Below are 25,728 nucleotides of genomic sequence, written 5' to 3' on the forward strand. Positions count from 1 at the left end.
CCAGCAGCGCAAGCCTCGGACAGCCCTGGTTACCTGAGCCTTGGGCAGCCCTGGGCAGCTGGGCAGCCGCCATCCAAGGCTTGCCTGTGCCTCGGGCCGGCCCGGGGCAGCTGGGGGGCTGAGGGGACTGGGGGACTCCGGAGGTAGGCGCGCAGAGTGGCCGGGCACCTGCTGCCCTGGCAGGACTGAGGAGACTGGGTGCCACCATCTTTTAGGGTGTGGCAGTCATTTAGCATATTCCCTCCTTATTGGCTGTGGGCGCCGCCATCTTTGCGACTGTGTGAGGGTCAATTAGCATATCCCCTCTTTATTAGATAGGATCATTGGTAGATAGTAAAGCTACCTGTTTATCTTCCTGCTGGTTGCTGAAGCACATGAAATTCTATCACAGAAGGTTAGATGATCATGTGTTGTAGATACCATGTTCCTGAGAAACTCTAGAACTCTAGTCAAGGTTTGGTGGCAGAGAACATTCAGAATTCCTTTGTTTGGAAAGGGGTTCTCTGTTTTAAAAAGTCTATTGGGAATAATCTTGATCCTAATCCTTACCTCCAACATTTGTGGTCTATGGAAAGATGTATGGCAGGAGAAAGGAAGGACTCCACCAGTTCATTTTTTTAGACTTATTTTGAGTACGGCTGGGAGATTTTGCGAATTTACTTCTTTTTGTTACCTAAATTGCTCTTGAGCAATTTTATGAAGACATCCTGACTGGTTGGTTATTTTCTAAAATTAAATTGGTAGAAAAACTGCAGTTATTTTCTTGGGTCTGAAATACAAATTTTTCTTTTCTTCTAAGATTATTATATAGAATGAACATTTTAAGTTATCCAGGGTTATTTAAATTCCTGAGAGTCATCATATAGGAGGGACAAGTCCTAGATATAAGAAAATCAGTTGTTCTCATTGCACTCGTTAGATTTGCCTCTTACTGTATCTGGTTTTCAAGTAAAGGATTAAAAAGCAATTCACTTCCCTGGTAAGGCTATTAATTGAGCTGTTCTCTATTTGTTGTTTCCTATTCCTTTTTATGAAAAGATAAAACTATAGTTAAAGATATGACCAGATGTAATGAATATTTTGGGAAGATAAAAGGATTATTAAGTTCTAAACAAGAAAATAATCTTTGTTCCTTGGCCTGCAGGAAAGAATTATACTTGCTTTCATAGAGCATGCCTACGTGGCCCGGTCACATTGCTCCACCTTTCCTGAGATGATCAGACACTTGGATGAGAGCTCAATTCTTTTTTCCATCAGATTGTTCAGGGCAATAGAAGATGATAGGGTGGAAGTATGATAGAGAGAGAGAGAGAGAGAGAGAGAGAGAGAGAGAGAGACAGAGAGAGAGACAGAGACAGAGACAGAGAAGGGCGAGGGAAGGGGAAAGAAAAGAGAGGGGAGAGGAGAGGGAAGAGAGATCTTGAAAGCAGAGGCATGACTGTCTTTGCACTAGACAGTCTTTTCAGGGATGTTTGCATGGTGAACAACCTTGAACAGTAGTAGAGCTAGTGTCTTCCTCTGACACGTTTGCTTACTGCTAAGTATGTAATGTCTCCCTCCAGAATAAAGGGCAGGCATACTTACTGCCCATTCATTACAAAGATTCAAGTTTCCTAAGCTCAGAGTTTCTTTCCTGTTCTGCAACACATTGAGTATACGGGTGTTATCTAGCCCTCTTCACATAGAAGAGGGGAATTGGGGTTTAGGGGACTGTGCACATGCTGCTGTTCTAGCTGCAGGTAGTGATGTGAGTATTAAACTGTCCTATGTCTATGACCTAGTAGTCTCATGTTTTCTTACAGGACCCGTGAAACTTTCAGGTTAACTTACTAGCTTCTAAGTATGGTGAAATATCAGACCCTTTTTATTGTTAATACTTGAGCATAATAAATAGGATGTATTTTCAAAGATTTATTGGAACTTATATTTGTAATTTGTACAAGTTTTAAGAAGTTTATTTAGGATATTATTTCTCCTTGCTTTGACATAGGGTTTGTTTACAATGTTAGCCCATATATGGAGTATCATCCTGGTGGAGAAGATGAATTAATGAAAGCAGCAGGCTCAGATGGAACAGACCTTTTTGATCAGGTAAGATCTGATCAAAGACCTTTTTGATCAGGTAAGATTACTGAAAGTAATCATAGTGTTATAATGGAAAAGTACTCACAGATTTAGCAGTGTGATAGTTGTAGGAAAAAAAGAAAATAGTTGCATACATTTCAGATATAAGTAACAACAGTTCATTTAGGTTGCCTCTGAATTATTTTACTAAACTTTTAAAGATGATTTCAAATCTGTGTCTAGGAATCTACTCTTTTATAAAAACAATTTTTAAAAATATGTTATTAATTTTTGGAGAGAGAGGGAAGGAGAGGGAGAGAGAGATATAGAAATATCAATGAGAGAGAAACATAGATCAGCTGTCTCCTGCACGCCCCCCATTGGGAATCAAGCTTACAACCTGGGCATGTGCCCTGGCCAGGAATCGAACTGGCAACCTCTTGGTACATGGGTCGATGCTCAACCGCTGAAGCACACTGACTGAACTAGTCATCTACTCTTAAGTGCTTATTGCCTCTGTTGGCAGTTGTTTACTCAGTTTTGATCAATTTTGATAATGATTATGACTGACTTATGGGAGGCAGTGATGATGAGAGGAAAGCAGAGATAGTGCTTTACACATTATTGGATGCTCCAAAAATATTTGTAAGTGAAATTTTAATTTATGTTAATAAATGAGTGTCTATTTATAATTACATATTTTCTTTACATATTTTCTCTTTTAGTATATACTTATTTGCTCAGGAACATACATAAAGATTCTGACATCAGAAGTATTTGACCTGATTATTTTAGTGATTATATAGTATTTTATCAAATAATAGTATAATTTTCCTATACTGGTCTTTTACAATTGGACATTTAGGATGTTTCCAGTATTTTGATGATATAAATAGTGCTGTGATGAGTATCCTGGTACTTGTATCTTTGTGTATATACACAAATGCAAATATTTTCTCAAGTAAATTTCAAAATGAATGAAAGAGCTGCATATTTTAAGGCTTTTATTGTACGTATATTGGGAAGGTACCCTTCAGAAAAGTTGTTTAAATTAAATTCCCACTATAAGTCTGGCAACAAATACCCTAATCGTTTTCCTTTAAGTGAAACTGTGTCCCTTATCAAGAAAATATCTGTTAGATGCTTGCCTGAATAACAGCTTGTTTATAGGTTATTCTTTTTCTCCTAAGCCTGGAACAGCCTTTCAAGAAGAAAACTCACTTCAATTTGCAAATCAAACAATTGCCTAAGGGATTTTCCGCAGGGATACCATCTTACCTTGCAGTAGAAGTGCTTTTGAGGACTTTCATTTTGTCACACAGAATATAGAAAAGTCTTGTACTCAAGGGTTGAGATTTAAGAAAATTAATAATATTTTCTACTTCCTGAAAGATGTTAAATGAAACCATGGGTCTGGTGAAGATTATGATTGAAATCACTACCTTAATTTATGCTAAGATGAAAGCAGCTTTATCCACCATTACACTTTTGACATTAGTGCCAATGTTAACACAGTGGAAAAGGCAAATTTTTTGTGTATTTTGAAACTAATCGAGACCTCATGGATATCTGAAAGGGCATCAGGAACCTCTAGGGGTCTATAGACAACACTTTGGGAACATTGTTACCCTGTGTATGCTGCCTTTCCATCACTCCCTTGTTGGAAAATAATCTGCTTCTTCATTTTTCAGAGCAGTGTAAAAAATGTTTTAGTTTTGCTCAGAATAAAATCAGAGCATCTCATGGAGTTAGTCATGTTGCTTTTCTGTCATTTCTATCCCATACCAGGTTCATCGTTGGGTCAATTATGAATCTATGCTGAAAGAATGCCTGGTTGGCAGGATGGCAGTGAAACCTGCTGTTCCCAAAGGTAAGTGGTGCCAGTGCTAAGCTGACATTGATGTGTGACACACCTGAACTTTTTTAACTTGGATTTCAACAAGTAGATTTAAATATATCACTATATTGTTCTCATTTTCATTGGCCACTATAAAGGTTTTACCTTAGTTCTTCTTTAGAATAAAACAATGACTAACTCTTCCTTTATAGTCAGGGATTCATCATTGATCTCTACTGGCCTGAGACTTACGGACAGAGACTATTATTAGATGGGTTAACTGTGTAACTGTCCAAACTGGGACAGGTTTGATTCTGTTAGTAATTATGCTGGGATAACGTAGTGAATTGACTCTGACAACTCAGGGCATGTGTTCACTCTATAATCAGAACTCCTGGGTGCAATAAGAGCAGAGGATGAAACAGAGATGAAGTTAGACTAGAGGATGAAAATAGATTAAGTAGAAATAGAGAATGAACACATGAAGTGGGAACAGAGAGTGAAATGAGATAAAATGAGAATAGTAGGTGGAAAGAGACTTGCTGAGATGAGGATTTGTGGAGGTGGGGTGGGGGTGGGGAGACGGTGGATATATTGAAGAGGAATTTTATATATGGCCTTCTCTCAATACCAGACCCTTGACACCATCATTTAGGTGGGGTCACCTGCCAGACATCAATGCAGGGGCATCCAGAATTGGCATTTTGTGGGCATCCGCACAGTTGGGCAGTGTAGTTTTCATTTTATCTGGTGGTTTCTAGTATGGCAGTGGTGAAATGCCTGCGTATCTAGGAAGGAAACAGAAAAGCCAGCAGAGTCAATATAAAACTCTAAAGGCCCAGTGCACAAGATTCGTGCTCTTGTGGGGGCGGGGGGGGGGGGGGGATACCTCAGCCCGGCCTGTGCCCTTTCACAGTCCTGGAGCCCTCGGGGGATGTCCGACTGCTGGCTTAGGCCCTCTCTGCAGTTGGACATCCTTAGTGCTGCTATGGAGGCAGGCCTCTGTGCTTGCCAGCAGTCAGCCTGGCTTGTGGCTGAGCAGCACTCCCCTTGTGGGAGTGCACTGACCACCAGGGGCCAGCTCCTGAATTGAATGTCTGCCCCCTGGTGGTCAGTGTGCATCATAGCGACCGGTCATTCCGCTGTTCAGTTGATTTGCATATTACCCTTTTATTATATAGGATAATACTACTGGATCCTTATTAAGCTAACTGTGATTTTTATATTCCATTGTTTTAAAAAATATTATGGTTTATGCTTTAGAAAGATATCAATAAAGAATAAAAGAGGAAACTTTGAAAAGTTAAGTTTTAGTTGCTGATAATTTCTTTACATTCTCTGGCAAAGATGAAAATGTTCTTACTCTTTGCCCTTATTCTAGTCCTTTTCTGTCATGGTAGCCACTAATTAGCCCCATGTGGCTATCTAGCACTCAAAATATGCTTAGTCCAAATTGAGAGGTGCTGAAAGTATAAAGTATACACTGCATTTTGAGACTTTAAGTATGAAAAAAAGAGTGTAAAATATCTCATAATTTTTATGTTGATTATATGTTGAAATGATAATATTCTAGATATAGTATATTAAGTAAAGATATATTATTAAAATTAATTTAACCCATTTATTTTTACATTGCTAATAGACAATTAGAAATTATACTTGTGGCTCGCATTGCATTTCTTTTGGACAGTGCCGTTCTAGATCATAAATGAACTTTTAAAAAATTCACCATAAATCTCATTTCTAAAATCTCATATTTTCCAATGGCATAGTGCCGTCTCAGGAATGTTTCTTCTTTAATTTCTCATTGCTTTATCATGATTTCTAATACTTTATGTTTTAGTTTTCACACCCACTCTCAAGCAGTTAATAACTATAATTCACTTAGAACCATGGATCCAGAGAATACTTAAGAGGTGGAAGAGGTGCTTAGAGCTGCTCTAAACACCCTCAATTTAAAAGTGAGGATTCTGAGGCTTGTTTGTATATGTACGTTTCCAAAGGCTATAGTTATTTAATTATCCACTTTTACATAGTCAGTTTTCTTTTGCCAGTGGTTTTTAACTGGGGTTGAGTTTGTTCCTGGGAGGTATTTGGCCATGTCTGTAGACATTTTGGTTGCCACAACTAAGCTAAATGCTCCTGGCATTCTAGTGGTTAGAGGAGAGGTTCGGGATGCTGTTAAGTACCCTATAACGCACAGGATAGATTCCCACAATAAAGAATTATCCAGCCCCCAATTTTTATTGTTTTGAAGTACAGAAACCCTCATATATGAATTAATTTTTTATCCTTAAAAAATTATGGTATTAGTGGCACATGTCTGTGAAGTTGGTATGTAAACAAGATAGCATTGGATGGGCTGGAAGTTCAGCTACTAAAGAGTCAGTGTTCTTTTTCCTAAGAGCATCAGTTTCCTCATTGGTAAAATGGGGACAGTTCAGGGCTCAAGTAGGTGGGCAAAACACAAGCTCGGAGGCTAATGTTGGGGGAAGCAAGACAGTTACTAGTGGAGGAAAAGGGCAGGGTGTCATGGTGAAATGACCTTTATTGAATGAACAAATTTGTTATCTCAGGTTGCCTTAATTTGCTTTTGCTACTAAAGAGTCTCTTGTATTAGTTTAATCCTGGGATTTTTCAAAGTATGTATTTTGAACTATTCTATTTTTATTGTAATTCTACTAGTAAACTGCTTCTAGGATAAGGAGTAATTCTGGACCTTCAAGTTTGAGAGATATATAACATTTAAAGATGATTCAGAAGATGATTTCAAAGATGAATAGAGGAAAGTTAAAGGTAAAGAGAATTAAGAAATATAAAAATTATGAAATTTTATAAGATATGAGAAATGAGTATATAACTTTTGAAACAAAATCAAGAATTAGGCCTAAGTTGTGTTATGAGGAGTTCCATTTAGAGATAATGGAAGAAGTCTAGAGAAAAATGGTTGTTAAACACATTGTAGAGAGCCAAAGAGTCTTCTGGCAAGGCTAAGCAGTGAAGGGAACACGATGGTATGTTTTGGACTTTGTGACTAAGATCTCTGGTAACAAGACTAAACTTATATCTGATGGTTTCATGATATCAATCTTTTAGAGTCAGAAGGGAAGATGAGGTATGTAGCTACATGATAAATGGAAAACATTCTGATATAAATGCTTAGTATATGTCTTCCTAAAATGTTTTTTTTTTCTTTTTCAAGGCCTTTCTAACAAATGCCTGTATAGTTTTAAAATGTAGCTAAAATATTACTTCCTTAGTGGAGTCTTTCTAATTCCTTGTAAGTACAGATGCCCACCCTCTGTAGGCTTCCGTACCACCTTCTACATACATCTTTTACAGCATTTATCACATTGTATTAAAAAGAACATAATGACATTTTGATTTTAGTTAGGTTTACTTAATTTTTGAGTAAGTAGTGCATTCACACGATTCAAGAATGAGAAGTGCCCTTATCATACTTGTCTCCCATCTACCCTTCTCTCCTTCCATGCACACACAAAGGTAACCATATTACTACTTTTATTGTGAGTCATTCCAAATTATCTTAATTCCTGTATAGGCAAACTATCTATATATTTACATTGTCCTAACTTTTTATCCAAATAGTTTCTTATTATGTCAGTATCCCTGTTAAGATGATGATCAACAGGTATATGTTAAAAGAATGAGCATACTGGCAAAGCAGGGTTTTTGTTTCTTTTTTACCCCAGGGCCATGGTCGGGAAACTGCTGTTCGCAAGCCACATGCGGTTCTTTGGCCCCTTGAGTGTGGCTCTTCCACAAAATACCACGGCCTGGACGAGTCTATTTTGAAGAAGTGGCGTTAGAAGAAGTTTAAGTTTAAAAAATTTGGCTCTCAAAAGAAATTTCAATCATTGTACTGTTGATATTTGGCTCTGTTGACTAATGAGTTTGCTAACCACTGCCCCAGGGGATCTGCCTGTGGCTCCACTCAGCAGAGGTGAACTAGATTGGGGTCACAATTAAAAGTGCTTACCTAGCCCTCTTACCAAAGAAGAGCAGGATGCTGATAGGTCACAGTGCTAGCCTTCCTAATGACCCCGACCTCTCCAGAAAGCAGAGGTTCTAAACAGAGTAATGCAGTTCATACAACATTATGAGAAAAGATAAATTCTCTTGGCCATGGAGCCAACCAAATGATACAATTAGTTATCAAGACAGAATAACAGATTTATAGTCAGCAAAAGTGTCTCATGTGACTAAAATGATTCAGATATAAATATGCTTAATAGCCCAAAAATTTGTCTTTTTATTTCTATGACTCAGTTTTTGAAAAGAGCTGCAAAAGTAGACTAATGGAGTTTTTAAAGATAATTTAGATCATTTGGTTAGAAGTTCTTTTCCTACTGATACTTTTTGTATTAAAAAAAGAACCAGGGAAAAATTACTAATTTATCAGGATCCAGAAAATTCTGACAGATTCAAATCAATTCAGATCAGGCAAGAAGTAAATACATATTTTTCAGTAGAAACTAATTACTTGGGCAATTTCTCAAAATCTGTGAGCCTCTTAGATAAAAACAAATTGTTTTACATGATAAATGAAATTCATCAAACTGCCAGCTGTGTGGTACACTGAAAATAGATTTACTTGTGATACTGCTGTTTGTTCTAAGATAAAACAAAGAATCACAACTGCAATAGCAAAGACAGATGAAACTGATTGAATGAGAGTGACTAAACAGGGACATCAGCGGTCCCTTGAAAATTATAATGACTAGATTTTTATCTGGCATTTGATCAAAGCTCATTTTGAGGTACAGTCTAAATGGTTTTTAGGTCTTTTGTGTTTTCAGTGAGTATTAACTCTAGTAATGTTATAGTAAATGTGGTGCTAAGTTTCAGAAAAGATGGAGTCTAATCTTGGCTTTGCTGCTTAAGAGCTGTGGATTTCATTCAAGTCCTGGACCTCTGATTTTCAGTCATAAATAGAGTATCACATGATAATTTCCTATATGTTGTTAAGATTCCTTTCAGCTATGAAATTATTTTGGAAAATGGCGAAAATAAACAAAAAGGCTGGTCATCTGGCCCCCTTAAACATGATTATTTTATGACAGGTGTGTGAAATGGAGGTTATTATGGGATTCTCTGGTTGATTGAAAATCAGAACATAAAAAATGTGAAAGCTTTGATTTAAGTTTCTTTTTCTTTAAAACGAGGTATTATCACACTAACAAGTGATCTCATTTTACTGCTTGATAGTTTGTGTTAGCTTGTCATTCAGTTATTTTTTTAAACATTGGCAACTTGCTGAGGGTTTTATTTTGACCATATGGTATAACTCTTGTGATCAAGCTATATAGATTGGTGAGTTGGCTGCCATCCTGAAAAACAATACCTGTTAAATTTTTTTTCTGGGTTGTAACACTAATAATTGCATTTTATATACATGTGAAAGTCAACATATTTTCAGCATTATGGCCATTTAAATTTGGAGTAACAGTGGTGATTTTAAATACTGACCTAGATAAAAAAGAAACATTATAAAGTATTATCCTTTGGGTTGTTAATATGTATGTTTCATTTCTAGAATATAATCTAATAAATTCTTGTTAATTTTGACTAATTTAAAATATGATAACCTGGGAAAAACTTTGGTTTTTATATGCTTTCTTAAAAAGTTAATCAGGGTTATTAGAAAAATAATCAAATAAGTAGATAAAAAGCCCAGTGAAATGCCTGGAGAGATGGCCTGCCAATCTTCAGAGATGAAATTTGTTTGAAACATGAGCCCTTATTTCTCTCTCAGAGCTTAAAAGAAAGCCCTTCAAGAAAGAAGGGCTGATATCTTTAAGTCAATAATATTAACTGACTAGAGGCCTGGTGCATGAAAATTCATGCACACGGGGGGGGGGGGGGGGGGAGGGTCCTCAGCCCAGCCTACGCCTCTCACAGTCTGGGACCCTTGGGGGATGCCCACCTGCTGGCTTAGGCCTGCTCCCTGAGAACAGATGATCTAAAAGAAATAATCATATCCTTGGGTAAGGATTTTTTAAAAAGGTAATGGTCGCATGAAAATTCATTGCTGGCGGGGCTGAGGGGACTGGGGGACTTTGGCAGCAGGCGCGTGGAGGGGTTGGACCCGCCTGGGGGCGGGCCTAGCCACGTAGCGTGCCTGCAACCCCCCTGCCCCCAGCGGGGCTGAGGGGACTGGACGCCGCCATCTTGTGGCTATGGGCTCTGCCATCTTGTGAGAGCATGATGGGCAATTAGCATATTACCTCTTTATTATATAGGATACTCTTTTTGGTATTATAATATTCTTATCTGACTTTTTTTCTAAATCACTGTACAGACTATCATGAGGAAAAGAAAGTCTTAAATGGTAAGTCATACTTTTATAGTGAAAAATGAATCATACTCATTTGATAATATATAATATTGCTTTACAGAATCACCTAGGGTGTCCATATATATTTTTATGCTAATGATGTCTTTATTTTCCCAAACTTAAAGGATTGACAGAACTCTATAGATCCCATATTCCAGCCATTACTCTTATAGTAGTCCCTTCTATGACATCCCTGAACATGTGTTCATCTGTCCTCAGCTTGAAGACTTGTAGTCATTAGGAGGCAAAACTGAACAAGTCACCTCCCTCGGCCATGTGAGGTCACTTCCAGTATTTACGTACAGATGCTCATAGCCTGTTAACCCACTCTTCTCTAGCTGGGCTCAGCAGCAGTGCCTTCTTCAGCCATTCAGTATGACTTGGAATTATGACTGAACTATATTACTGTATGTTTAGTAATAGGGTTTTTTTCTCTCTGCATAAGAAAGTTTTAGAAATTCAGCTAATAAGCTAAATTGCCAGATGAGTTATCTGTATATAAAAAAAGCCTAAGCAACCATCCGACCATCCGACTGGTAGCTATGATACACACTGACCACCAAGGGGCAGACGCTCAATGCAGGAGTTGCCGAGCTGCGATGACTTGGCAGCTGCAGTTCTCGGTGACACACCCGGAACCAGAGAGGAGGGAGCCTGATTCTGGGGTGCATCACTCGAGAACCACCCTCTCGCAATCCGGGACCCCTTGGGGGATGTCGGAGAGCCAGTTTCAGCCTGATGCCTGCAGGCCAGGCCTCTAGTGTTTTTATAAGTAGAGGAAATAGTCTGTACTGTAGACTAATTTATGCAGTTTGCAATGTAACAACCAAAGTTGCTTATCCAATAGTATAACACTGCATAAATGAGGCACTGATCTTAAATTTCATCTGATGATTGGCTCTTCTGTAATACTACACAAACAACCTTCACTTAAAGACTAATTACTGATGGACTGGGCATTTCATTTCCCACCGCATATGGCTTCCAGAACCTTTACTTTTTTATTGCCCTACTTTGGATGCACTGCATTTAACTACTATTCAGTTAAAGGTGGCCCTAAAAACGGACTATAACATACCAGCGGTCTGGCTAGCACAGTTACCTCTTAAGACCTTAGATCTCTGAGATTGTTATACACACACATATACATGCATGGGTAAGCAAAAGTAGGTTTACACTTATAAGGAAAAATAATAATAATACAAGAATAAACTTTGTTTTACCTACTCACAACTGTAAACCTACTTTTGCTGTATTAGCTGCCTCTTATGTTCGGCTCGTTTAAATCTTGGTGGTAAGTGTATGTATTTGTAGATGTGATCTACCTGCCTTCTAAGTCTTTATTCATACAGTTGTTTAAAATACTGAATGGAAAGACTACTATAGTATTCCATTAGAGACTTGATCCCTTCAATTTGATATCAGTCCATCAATCAGAATGGAGAGGAATAATATCCATTCAGTCCAACTTGCATTACCTAATTATTTTACTCTACCCCACATTAATCTTAGATTCCTTCAACTTATCCCAAGGATATAATGTGTAAGGTGTGTATTATTTGGCCTATGGCATTATTCTCTCCTAATAATTTATATGTGTATGGTACTATGTAGTTTTTAGAACATTTTTATTAATTCTGTTTATAGTTTCTTCTTATAGAAATTCTTAGATTGTGATGTGTTTATTTATATAAGAGGCCTCCAAAAGATGATATATATACATATATATATATATATCTTTTTAAAAATAAATCTTTATTGTTCAGATTATTACAGTTGTTCCTCTTTTCCCCCCCATAGATTCCCTCTACCCAGTACCCACCCCACCTCCTGCCCTTACTCCCCCCCCCCCCGCCTCTGTCCTCATCCATAGGTGTACGATTTTTGTCCAGTCTCTTCCCACACCCCCATACCTCCTCCCCCCCCAAGAATTGTCAGTCTACTCCCTTTCTGTGCACCTGATTCTATTATATTTACCAGTTTATTCTGTTCATCAGATTTTTTATTCACTTGCTTTTTAGATTCATTTGTTGATATGTATTTGTTGTCACTTTGTTGTTCATAATTTTTATCTTTACCTTTTTCTTCTTCTTCCTCTTCTTAAAGAATACCTTTCAGCATTTCCTATAATACTGCTTTGGCAGTGATGAACTCCTTTACTTTTTTCTTATCTGTGAAGCTCTCTATCTGACCTGCAATTCTAAATGATAGCTTTGCTGGGTAAAGTAATCTTGGTTGTAGGTTCTTGCTATTCATTACTTTGAATATTTCTTGCCACTCCCGTCTGGCCTGCATAGTTTCTCTTGAGAAATCAGCTGACAATCATATGGGTACTCCCTTGTAGGTAACTGCTTTTCTCTTGCTGCTTTTAATATTCTCTTTGTCTTTTGCTCTTGGCATTTTAATTATGAAGTGTCTTGGTGTGGTCCTCTTTGGATTCCTTTTGTTTGGGGTTTTCTGTGCTTCCTGGACTTGTAAGTCTATTTCTTTCACCAGGTGGAGGAAGTTTTCTGTCATTATTTCTTCAAATAGGTTTTCAATATCTTGCTCTCTCTCTTCTTCTGGCACCCACATAATTCAGATATTGGTACGCTTGAAGTTGTCCCAGAGGCTCCTTACACTATCTTCATATTTTTGGATTCTTTTTTCTTTTCCGGTTGGGTGTTTTTTGTTTCTTTTCAAATCTTTGACTTGATTCTTGGGATCCTCTATTCTGTTGTTGGATCTCTGTATATTATTCTTTATTTAAGTCAGTGTATGCTTAATTTCTAGTTAGTCCTTTTTCATATCCTTGAGGGTCTCACTAAATTTCTCTGAGGTTTCTAGAAGATTCTTGAGTAACCTTGTAACCATGGTTTTGAACTCTATATCCAGTAGTTTGCTTTCCTCCATTTCTTTTCATTTGTGACCTGTTTCTTTGTCTCCGAATTTTGGCTGCTTCCCTGTGTTGATAGAGTGGCTTTGTGTGCTAGGTGTCCTATAGGTCCCAGTGACTCAGCCTCCCCAATTACCTGAGGTGAACACTCTTGGTGCACTCCTCTGTGGGCTGTGTGCACAGTCTTGTTGTAGTTAAGCCTTGATTGCTGTTGGTATCACTGGGAGGAATTGACCTCCAGGCCAATTGGCTGTGAGAATCAGCTTTGTCTACAATGGGAGAACTTCTGTGCTGGAGATACCCTTATGAGACAAGACTTGCTTCAGTGGGGCTTTGGTGCTCACTGAGTCTGCCCCCTGAGTGTGTCTCTTATGGGTGTGAAGAGTTGTAATCTGGATGGTCTCACTCTGTCCACTTGGTTCACTGGCTCTTGGATCTCCAAGGAGGTGCAAAGTCAGCCACTGCATGAGGCCACCCAGCAGGAGCTACAGAGAGATCTGCAGATTCCTCCTCTTTGTTCAGGGTTTAGATGTGCCCAGATGAGGCCCAGCTGTGAAGCAATGCAAGCTGCTGTCCAGCCTTGAGCCTTCTTTTGGAGGCTCTGGGGCTCTCTGACCCAGCTGCAGTTTGTTAGGTTTTAGATAGCAAAAGGCCAGGCCATTCATATGCAAAAGCCTCTGTGCACAGCTTGGGTGGGGTTGTAAATTGGGTGGGGTGGGGTCTCAGGGTGGAGCAAACAGCAATGGCTGACCGTCAGCCCTGCCCTGAAGAGGTCCCCAGGTCTCTGTGTCCCGTGGCACCGTGCAGGAACAATGATCGCTGCAAGCACCTCTGAGAGAAAGCTGCCCTCGTGTTCTGGCCCAATCCCAGACAGTCCAGTTTCTCCTCTTATGAGTCTGGGTCCCCAGAGTCTCACCCAGAACTGGAGTTCAGACCAGTCGGGAGCTTGTATCTCCCTCTCGATTGAAAAAGACAACAGCATACCCCAGTTACCAGCCCCTTTCCACGCGCACCTCCGTACGTCCGCACCTCCACACTTCACTTCCGTACCTCCACACCTCTTCCCAGTCTCAGTGTGCTTTTCTCTTTCCTTCTATTTGTATAACTTCCACTCAGCCAGCCTTCCCATGGTTCTGGATGATATCCGTTTTGTCTTTTAGTTGTAGTTTTGATGTGGTTGTGCGCGGCAGCAAGTTCAGGTGTTTACTATGTCGCCATCTTGGTTCCTCTCCGAGCTTCTATATATCTCTTAATAAAATATCTTTTAGGGCTTCTCAAAAACTTAATTTAGTTTTTTCTTGTTTTTATCATTTTAGAAAGAATATATTTTTATTTATTGTAGTCTTGTCTCTTTTATTATACCTGTAGTTTTGTGGTAGAGCATTCTTCTTTAGGCTCACTGCTAATTGCTTCATATCTTTGGCCTTATGTCACATCTCAGACTTCCTTTGTTTATCTGAAAATTAAGTGTATTCTGCAGTGTTCCATGGGATGAGACGGTCACTAAGTGAGGGAGGCCTGAATTCAGGGCTCTCAGTCAACCTCATCCTAAAAATATGGCTGTTTGACACCTGTGCTTGCACTTAAGCTTGTGTTTCAACAGAAGATTTTCCAACTAAAAAGCATCTTGAAAACCTCTAAACTAGTTTGTCTTAAAGGTACCTCCCAACTCTAACTTTATATAAATACTGTGACTTCTAATTTGAGAATTTCAAGGCTCACCAGAAACTAAACATTACTTTCCTTTCCTACACAGTTTGAGAAATAATGTAGTGATTTTCAAAAGTCTTTTCGCAGCAGTACTCTTTTTCCAAAGAAAATTTATAGATACAACAGTGCATTCCTGTTGTGGGAGGAAAATATTTCATGTTTACAGAATCTACAGAATTCTTCCATGTCTCAGAGTTTTCCAGTACAACTTGAAAACCACAGCTTTAATGGACTTTTAGAATGTTTTATTGATGTATGCCCAAAAGAAGGACTGAAATGGAAAAAAAACAATACCACATGTCAGTGAGGTTGCAGAACAACTGGAACCCTCAAACACTTCTGGTGAAAAGTGTAAATTGGTACAACCATTTTAGAAAACTGTTTAATAGTATCTACCAAAGCTAAGCATATGCCCACCCTATATACCTACCAGAAATGTGGATATATGTTTTTTAAGAATGTACATGTACAATAATATTTATAACAGCACTTTGCATAATAGTGAAAACTGCCCAAATGTCTGTCAACAGAAGAATGAATAAATTTTGGTACATTTACACAGTGTAATACTACTCATTAATAAAAACAAACAAACTACTGAGGCATTCAACAGCATGGATAAAATCTCAGAAAGCTCCAGGTTTGATTTATTGCTATCAATCATGCTTATTTGACATAAGAACTATAATGTCTATAATGCTGGACATAAAAAAAAGTCAGATCAGAAGAGAACATGTCATACGATTCCATTTTTAGAAAGGTCAAATACAGGTATAATATAATCATGATGTTAAAAGTGATTACCTTTGGAAGGGTGGTGATCAGAAGGGGTTATACAAACAGGGTGCTGGGTACAGGATATGTTTTACTTTATGAACATTTATTGAGTAATACATCCGTGATTTTTGTCCTTTTATAATGTTTCAATAAGAAGTTTACTGAAAAGGTTAAAATAAAGAAAAGTGCTGCATCGATGAACTGTGGCTATTTTGTTTGTTTTCTTTGTGAAGGCATGCTTCCCAAGAGCCAAGTGCCAGATGCACTTGCCAAAGAAGGCCCAATTTCTCCAAGGTATGCATTCTTGTTTTTCTCTTTCAAAGCTAAATCAGTTTTAGACCAAAATATACACATTAAAAAAATAAAACAGCGATGGGTTTGATTTATTGCTTACTATATTAGTCATGCTTCTCTGACACAAGAGCTTTCTTTATCAGACATTATTGGAGAATGAACTATTCTGTAAATTTGAGTTTTTAATATAACTGAAGTTTGATTCATTTTAAACACCAATACTTTAATAAAACTATCAAAATATTTTTTATTATAAAATATACATTTATGGTAGAAAACTTGGAAAATGCAGGAAATACAAAAGAAAATGATAAAAATCAATTGTTAATACCATCAACCTTAGATATATGGTCTTAATATTTGGTTTATTCCACCCAGTTTGAGTCATATAATGCCTACTTCAATATTATTCTCTTTTGAAAATATTGGTATTACAATATATTCTATGCCCAATTTCCTATGTTATTAAATATTCTATAAAAGCATTTTTGTCTGCATTCCATTATATGACCATACCATAATTTATTGAACTATTCTGTTCTTTGTATATCTAATTTGTTATACAATTTTTAATATAAATCTTTCAAAATGTATTTAACACCAACAGTCTTAGTAAATTAGTAAATTATGAAAAGTCCATAGTCCGTACATATATATGGACTATGGATATTTCAGATGTCCTCAGGGTTATTTATGTTCTTTGTAGTTTTTTCTCTTTCTGCCTTTCTCCCTATCATTGGTCTATATTATATAGCAGCATCCTCCTATATTTGTTAAATTATTTCATATGCAATCTTCTAAATTATTTTATATATGTTAAGGCCCTAAGGATACCCCTCCTCTAGGATTTACTTATGGGTGCCTGTATGTAGGTAATAAGTTCAAAACACTAACAGTTTGATTAATAGCTATTATAAAACAGAAGACTTAGTTTTACCTTAAGTTTTACCGTTTACTCAATAAACCACCTTGATGAATTAATTTCTTGAGTAATAATATTTGTGACAGGGAGGAGTAAAAGTAATTATAAGCATGTAGATTTTGTTATGTTCCTTAAAAAAAAATACTGTGTTTTGTTTGTTCTTATGAAAGAAGATTTTAGTAAGGAGATGTATAACTTTTATAAAAAGTGTCTTGTCAGAAATACCTGTTTGTGTTTTTTTTAATCCAAGTTGAAGCATGGAAGTATAGGTATTTTAAATTTCTTACTGTAGATTTTTAGTTATTTTAATCATGTTAATGCACATGATTATTGATATAATAATTCATTTTTTTCTTGATATTTTACAGCTATGACTGGTTCCAAACAGATTCTTTAGTCACCATTGTCATATATACTAAACAGAAGGTAAACATATCTTTAAAGTCGGAAAAAAAATAAGTGTTAACTATGAGCCAGGTACTTTTCTAAGCACTTTTCTTGTATTAACTTATTTACCCCTCACCATTTACCTCTATGAGGTAAATACTTTTGTCATTCCTGCTTTACAGATAAGGAAACAAAGAGAGATTAAGTTATTTACCTAAAGTCACATAGTAAGTGGCAGATCTAGCATTTTCAACCCAGGCAGGCTAGCTCCATTGTGTATGCTCTTAACAACCACACTATAGCCTCTTAGAAAAAACTAGACTAGAAGCATTATATGTGCTTTTTTATGATTTTTTTTTTTTAAGCATGGATGGCAAAGTAAGAATCCCACTTAACTTCACCATGAGAACTAATTTCCTGACCATAAATTGGGATTTGAGAGACAGGAGAGGCTATTGCTGTGGCTTAGAATAGGTAAACCACTAATGGGGTTCAGATGCCCTCTTGAAATTAAAATTCAGGACATAATTCATTCACCATCTCTTGAACACCTACTTTATTTGCAGTGCTCTCTTAGATGGCAGGGATCTAATAATATACCAGATACATAGAGACTTGGCTTTTATTGGGCTTATAGTTCAGTTGGGAAATCAGACAAATAAACAGGCAACTTACAACATTTCCAAACACATCCTCCAGCAACTGACAAGGTCCCCCCACTTGAGAAACCATGTGGATTTAAAGACAACTTCTAGCAGCTAGGAGTTTCTGAGAAGCCATGCTACTTCTGTAGTAGCAAAACCACATCTGAGCCAGTGAGTTCCTCTGACTCTTATAGCAGGACTTGACCATTCCATAAGCGCCACCAGCCTCTGCCTGATACAGCCAGGAGTGCCACAGGCACAGCTTGTCCCGCCTTCCACTCCCCCTCGTTATTGTCTCATTGCACAATCCAAAACCAAGAGGGCAGCGCCTAAGGAAGCTGGGGTTTACTGCCATTAGTAGTATCAGTGAGGCACAGATGACTATGTGTTGTTATGTGTTCAGTGTAGGGTATAAATCAACAATTCTCAACCTTTTTCATTTCATTGCACACATTAACTACTAAAATTCTGCAGCACACCAAAAAATATGCTATTTCTTGCCAATTTAACAAAAAATGGGTATAATTTTGATTTGTTCACACTGGACCGCTATTGTGTTGGCTGCTGTCATTTTTATTTTATTTTATTTGACAGTCTACGGGAAAAGAAGTCCGTAGCCCTGCCTAAATAGTCAGGTATTGCATTTTTAAGTTTTTTATTGAATTAATTGGAGTGACGTTGGTTCACAAAACCATACAGATTTCAAGTGCACACACAATTCAATAAAACGCCATCTGCACACTGCATGGTGCACTCACCACCCCAGGCATACTCTCTTTGCCTCTCTGTCCCCCAGCTCTTCGCCTAGGCCCCACCCTCGTTTCTCCCTCTGGCTGTCCTCACACTGTTATCTGTGTCTGTGTTATGTAAATGTTTTTTGTTTAATCCCTTCACCTTCTTTCATCTAGTTCCCATTCTCCCTGCCCTCTGGCAACTGTCAGTCTGTTCCACGTATCTATGCCTCTGTTTCTATTTTTAGCTAAGATCAAGTGTAGGTATTATATCTTTTAAAAATTCTTTTGGCCTGGCTGGTGTTTCTCAGTGTTTTTTGTCTAAGGGGAAGAAAAGGGAAGGGTAAGAGGTCCCCAGTTAGATTCCTGGTCAGGGCACATGCTCAGGTTTCGGGCTCCATCCCTAGTAGGAGGTGTGCAGGAAGCAGCTGATCAATTATCACTATTGATGTTTCTATCTCTCTCTCCCTCTCCCTTTCTCTCTGAAATAATAAAAATGTATATTTTTAAAAAAGTATAGTTGTAGAAGTTTGGCAAAAACCTTTTAATCTTTCTCTTTTTGCTTTCTATTTAAGGATGTCAATTTAGATTCAGTAATAGTTGATCATCAGTATGATTCCTTTAGAGCAGAAACTATCATCAAGGATTATTCATATCTTATACATATTGGTAAGTACTTTATTCTTTATTAGTGGAAACAACTCCAATGTCCTTTACATATGCCAATAACTTGGTCTGAAGTCTAGGTACTAAATATTTATCTTCTATTATTTTTTAATCCTCACCCAAGGGTATGTTCTTTTTATTGATCTTTTTTTTTAGAAAGAGAGGAAAGGAGGGGGAAGAGAGAGAGGAAAAAAAAAAGAGAGAGAGAGACATTGATGCGAAAGAGAAATATCAATTGGTTGCCTCCAGTATGTGCCCTGACCAGGGATCAAACCCATAACCCAGGTATATGCCCTGACTGGGAATTGAGCCTGCAACCTTTTGGTGCACAAGATGACGTTCCAACCGAGCCACCCAGCCAGGGCTATCTGCTATTATTTTGGTTTATCATTTTTACCACTTTTTTTCTGATATTTCATTTCTATTAAAGAAATTCCTAGCAAATGACAGTATAACCTCACCTTTCCCAAGTTTAAATAATTAGATGTAATCAAAATAAATAATAATATGAAATATTTGTTGGCCCAGCTTTGTAAGACTCTTCTTGACACCTACAGACTAATCTCTGGAAGCCTGTCTGTCACATGCTTCTAGTAGGCACCCGTCACTGGGTGCTAGTTTCATCAGCCTGTTTCTTGCCATCTGGGTCACAAGGAAGTCAGGCTGCACTGAAGCAGCATGGACTGCAAGGTTGTATTATATCCCTCCATGGTCAGAGACCAACTGAAGAATTCACTTCTGTCTGTTTTGAGAGATTACAGACCTATCAAAAGAAAGAAAATCAGGACTGAAATCTGGAATAAAAGATATCAGATTCTGAATCCATTTTTGACCCATAATGAACTTGACTCTGGATTTCACTCTTTTCTCCTTTTATGAAAATGATATTCTAATTAGAAGGTAGAAATGAAATAAAACAATAGCAAGAAGAAAATAATCTTGGTAATTGGTTTAAGCATGAATTCTTATGTAAACAACCTTTCATTTACTTTTGTAAAACACAGACTGAAATTCTCTAGATCTCAGCTGACTCAGGATTCTGCTTGATGCTTTGTTATATTAGTGAAGAGCCTATAGTCCTGAATTTGGTCAGAGTTGATAAATGTGTTTTTCTTTCTTATTTCCTTTCATTTATTAATCAAAATCAAACCTTTCTCCTAGAAATGTGTCGTATCCTACTTCTTGTTAGCCTAAGGTCTAATGTAAATTGCCTCTTATGGGAGATGTCTAGAAAACACTTAGATGTCTAGAAAAATATACATTATTAATTAGCATTGTCATAATTTTCTTTTAAATGAAACCTCTGTGCCAGCATCTATTATTTTTCAAATATTATGGCTAATAGTGTTCACACTGCATGTAGCTAACATATCTCTGCACATTTATTAAAAAACAAACGAAAATTCTACATTCAAAAAATGAAACTCTTGGTTGGTAATACTGGATCAGAAAACTAAAATAATGTAAAATTTTAAGTTCTAGATAACCATATTATCACAGTGAAATTTAGAGCAAATGTTTGTAAAAAATATTTCTTGCATCTCCTCCTTCTGGAATGTAAGTTCCAGGGATTTTTCTCTTTCACCAATGGCTGTGCCCATAACACCTAGAAAGTGCATGGCACACACAGATGCTCAGTGAACTTTCTTCAGTAACTGGAGCATTCAGCTTTAGAGAACAACGAGAAAGGAAAAGCCAAGCTAAACTGGCCTGGCCTATATTCACATGTGCACGTGCACACTTCGCTCCCTCCCCTGCTCTCTTCTTGGTTTGTAGAGTCATCAGTCTGGGACCCACACTTAGAGCAGTATAAGTTACCACCTGTGAGCAATTGAGTGTTCACTCTTTACTTAATAGGCAGAGAATTAAGCAGAACTGAAGAAATGTATGTAGTATGTTTAAATGATTTGACTCTACATTTTGGTTGTGTACAGTTTCTTTCTTTTGGTCTCTCAGAATGTGTTTTACTTATCTTGAGAGATTTGAAATAGTGCATGAAAGAACCATTTAAATGATCTTATATGATGTTCATGAACTGTGTGAATTAAAGTTGGGGTTTTTTTTATTCTATTTTTTTATATTCAATATTATTCTGTATTAGTTTCAGGTGTACAATATAGTGGTTAGACAATCATATACTTTACAGAGTGGTCACCCTAATATTTCAAGTACCTCCCCTGGCCCACACATAGCTGTTACAATATTATATTTTTCCCCCATTGACTTCTCCCTGGCCACTCTCCCCCCTCCCCGCCCCCCCCCCCCCCGCCCCAGCACATGCCCTCACTCCCCTAGTGTCTGTGTCCATTGGTAATGCTTATATGCATGAATACAAGTCTTTTGGTTGATCTCTTACCCCCGCCCCCTCCCCTGCCTTCCCTCTGAGGTTTGACAGTCAATTCGATGCTTCTCTGTCTCTGGATCTATTTTTATTCATCAGTTTATGTTGTTCTCTATATTCCACAAATGAGTGAGATCATGTGGTATTTATCTTTCTCCGACTGGCTTATTTTGTTTAGCATAATGCTCTCCAGGTCCATCTATGCTGTTGCAAATGGTAAGAGTTCCTTCTTTTTTACAGCAGCCTAGTATTCCATTGTGTAGATGTACCACAGTTTTTTAATCCACTCACCTGCTGATGGGCACTTAGGCTGTTTCTAAATCTTAGCTATTGTAAATTGTGCTGCTATGAACATAGGGGTGCATATGTCCTTTCTGATTGGTGTTTCAGATTTCTTGGGATATATTCCTAGAAGTGGGGTTACTGGGTTTTAACTAAATATATACATTTTCTTTTCCAGAGCTAAGCCATGCGATTCAAGAAGATTTTTCTGGTACGCTTTACCAAAAAATAATTATGTATATATATATATATATATACATATACACATATGCACATACATACATACCTACATATGAAGGAGGGGGAAATTAGCATTTGTTTTATTTTTCATATTTATATTCCTGTTTCAAAATAAAGATGTGATATTTTTTAGATAAATGCATTAATTTTTAAATATATTCTCCCTCTGATTTCAGGTCTCCCCCCCCCCACCTTTTTTCTTTCCGCTTGTTCCTTCTATCTCTTTACTCTTACCTTTTCTTCTCCTTAGGAAAAAAATTTGTCTCCCTTTTATATTTCCTCCCTCCCTCCCAACCTCCCTCCCTTCCTCCTTCCTTCTTCCTTCCTTCCTTATCTCTGCCCTACTCCTGACATTCAGCTTGTAGAAATGTTCTAGACTAGATAAATTTTTCTTTTTTGATTGTTTAATGTTGATAAAGTATATTAAATTGTAAATATTGCTGCATATAAATACACAATGTAGATTTTACACAGCTGTTTAACAACAGAAGACTCGTTATAGAGTGCTGGTTTCTTGGGATTTTTTAAGCTTTATTTTAAATACAATAAAATCATTTAATATGTACAATAAGATGATTTGATATAGGTATATATTGTGAAAGGATTCGCACAGTTGAATTAATTAACATCCATCATCTCACATATTTACTTTTTATTTTTTTGGTGAGAACATACATTCTACTCTCTTAGTAAATTTCATTTATACAATACAGTATTATCAACTATAGTCACCATGTTATACTTTAGATTTTCAGATTATTCATCTTATAACTGAAAGTTTATACCCTTCCCAATTTTCCCTCCCCACTGCCCCCCTCTCCCCCCGTCCCTGTTTCTATGAGTTCACCTTTTTTTTTTTAAAGATTCCACCAGAAGAGATACCATGTCATATTCATCTTCTCTGTCTGGCTTATTTCACTTAACATAACACGCTCCAGATTTACCCATGTTGTTGCATGGCAGGATTTCCTTCTTTTTTAAGGCTTAATAACAATCCATTTTGTGTTTGTGTGTGTGTATTCTTGTTTTAAAGTACTGTCAGAATACCTTACCTTGAGTCTGTCTCCCCTTTTCTATATACCATACAGAGTAGCTATAAATTGCATAAATTTAGCTCTTTAAAGTCACAAACCATGTTTTTATGTTTGGTAAGCTTCAGATCAGTGCTTATTAAATTGAATTCATTTGACTATCATAAGAAGTTGTCAAATTGCTATAAAATTTTGTGTTTATGGTGAGGAAGAATAGACAGATTGTTACTAAAGACAAAATGATATATACTTCAGGTCTTCAACACATTCAATTTATAAAATTTAATCAGTGTTATGGAAGTCTATAGTTTATTTACCCATTTATTCTAAACTATTTTAATCATTCAAAAATAAAGACAATGTATAAGACTTTAATTATCAAAGATTCACATGCACTTTATAGGGCCTCATTCTTCTGAGGCGGTTCCTGTGTTTATTAGCCTCATTATTGGTCTACTGAATTCACTCACAAGACCCCTCAGATCCTTACTAAGTGTGTAATTATATTTGCTTTTATGGGTCCATTCAATGGCTGATTTGTATATATCAGCCCTCTCCTTTTTTATATATGTTAAGTAGTTGCCATGGCTATATTTGAGCTTGTATGAAAATTAGCAATACATAGTAGTTTGGTCCTTGATGAATTAGCTTGAAAGAAGTTAATCTAAATTTAAAATAAATTAAACCTGTCTGGCCAGTGGTGCTCAGTGGTTGAGCATCTAACATCATATAAGGTATAAAAATTTTGATGAATATGTGCACAAAATTGTATTTATTTTACTAATTATCAGTGTCATTCATACAGATTGGGACATTTGGATTGTTTGAGAAAGATTGGTTTTAAAGTAAAATTTTATATTTAGTATTAATGAACATAAATGAAATTTATATTTTTTCAGTGCGGGTTGTTGCGAATGTGGGAAAGATAGAAATTGTCCTAAAGAAAAAGGAGAATACTTCTTGGGAATGTCTTGGTCATCCCCTGGAGAATCATAATTCACTTATTCCAAAGAAAGATACAGGTATGCTGTGCTGTTATTTTGAGTCCTGTGTTTAAGAAATTGTTGTGTTGGCACATTTGTTTCAGAGCGTGAAAGGCCACTTTGGGATGAGCTTTTGCTTGTATCTCCTTCTATTTGAAATAGGAGAGGGGTGTGCATGGAAGGATTGAACAAAAAAGAAAAAACTCATGGATATGGACAACAGTGAGGTGATTGCTGGGAGAGTAAGGGGGAGTGCTATAGGAAGTTATGGGGGGATAAATGGTGATGGATGGAGACTTGACTTGGAGTGGTGAACACACAATACGGTGAACAGATGACGTGTACCTGAAACCCTTATAATTTTGTTAACCATTGTCACCCCAATAAATTCAATAAAAGGGGAAAAAAAAAGTTGAAATGGGGCACTTTTTTTTTTTTTAACAGATTAAATTTCAGATTTTACTATCTAATGTTTAGGCATAACATGAAGTCATTAGGTAATGATACCTGAATGGAGAAGCCACTTGTGTTTAGAAGGCTACCCAACCATTCAGGTTTATTTTCATAAAAGGTGCCAAAACAAGTTTAAGTTAATGCCTCCTATGCTCATCTTTTTTTTTTCTATTAAAAAAAGTCTTGTTTATTGTTTTTCTGCTTACCTAAACCAGTTCCTCAGTTTACTCCTTTCTTCATCTCATTTTTTCATTCACTTCCTTTATTTTTTAAGCATTTTATCTTAGTATAACATATTTATAGAAAAGCGTTCATATTTTTGTTCTACTTAATGAATTTTCAGAGTCAACACACTATATTTTCTCTCTGGAAATTGGTAGGATTGGCTCCTTGTTCCAAATGTTTAGAAGTTTCACAATTTGATATGCCTTAGTATGGGTCTCTCTTCATTCTTTGGGCAGGATATCCATCCTTTTGTGCTAATCCTTGTTATGGAAACTTAATGACCCTGATTTTTCTTCTACATGGTCTGTTTCGTCTTTCTAGAAGTATTCTTTTTTTAAACCTCCTTAACCAGTCCTTTAATTATCTTATCTTTTCTCTCTTATTTTCAGTTTAGTCCTTTTGTTCTACTTTGTGGAAGATTTTATTTTAGCTGTGACTTCCAGTTCTTTTATTGAATTATTTATTTCTATTCTTATATTTTTAACTGTTAAGACCTCTCGATTTTTGTTTCTTTGTTTTAGTATCCTATTCTAATTAGCTTCTCTTACGTTTTTAAAAATTACCATAGTGTTTTTTTCTCTGTGAAATCTCTATGTCCTCAAAGTTTGTTTTTTAATGTTTTACTGATTTGAGAGAGAGTAAGGGGAAGAGAAAGAGAGAAAGGGGAAGAGAGAGAGAGAGAGAGAGAGAGAGAGAGAGAGAGAGAGAGAGAGGCCAGTTGCCTCCCATATGCACTAGGTTAGGGGGATGGAACCGGCAGCCTGGGTATGTGCCATGACCTGGAATTGAACCAGCAACCCTTCCGTGCATGGGATGATGCTCAACCAATTGAGCCACACTTATAGAAAAACTTGTGGGGTTTTTTTGTTTTTAATATTAGATGCTTTCTTTGAATGTCTGTTTATCCT

The 25,728-nt window shown here is 37.0% G+C and overlaps 1 protein-coding gene across 7 annotated transcripts in view; it reads left to right on the top strand.

Moving 5' to 3' along the window:
- Nucleotides 1-25,728, top strand: part of LOC103289170 (cytochrome b5 reductase 4) — a 66,688-nt gene that overhangs the window by 18,908 nt on the left and 22,052 nt on the right. For 3 of the 7 annotated variants that reach the window (XM_008145048.3, XM_028128083.2, XM_028128224.2), the window contains exons 3-10: nt 1,991-2,091; nt 3,853-3,934; nt 10,224-10,253; nt 15,855-15,915; nt 17,206-17,263; nt 19,175-19,268; nt 22,067-22,099; nt 24,059-24,181. In XM_008145048.3, the coding sequence (XP_008143270.2) occupies nt 1,991-2,091; nt 3,853-3,934; nt 10,224-10,253; nt 15,855-15,915; nt 17,206-17,263; nt 19,175-19,268; nt 22,067-22,099; nt 24,059-24,181 (582 nt within the window). The remainder of the gene's footprint in view (nt 1-1,990; nt 2,092-3,852; nt 3,935-10,223; nt 10,254-15,854; nt 15,916-17,205; nt 17,264-19,174; nt 19,269-22,066; nt 22,100-24,058; nt 24,182-25,728) is intronic. The other 4 variants (XM_054722208.1, XM_054722209.1, XM_054722207.1 and 1 more) reach the window with 3 other exon arrangements.

This window comes from Eptesicus fuscus, chromosome 10 (genome assembly GCF_027574615.1).
Source record: "Eptesicus fuscus isolate TK198812 chromosome 10, DD_ASM_mEF_20220401, whole genome shotgun sequence".
Lineage (NCBI taxonomy): Eukaryota > Metazoa > Chordata > Mammalia > Chiroptera > Vespertilionidae > Eptesicus > Eptesicus fuscus.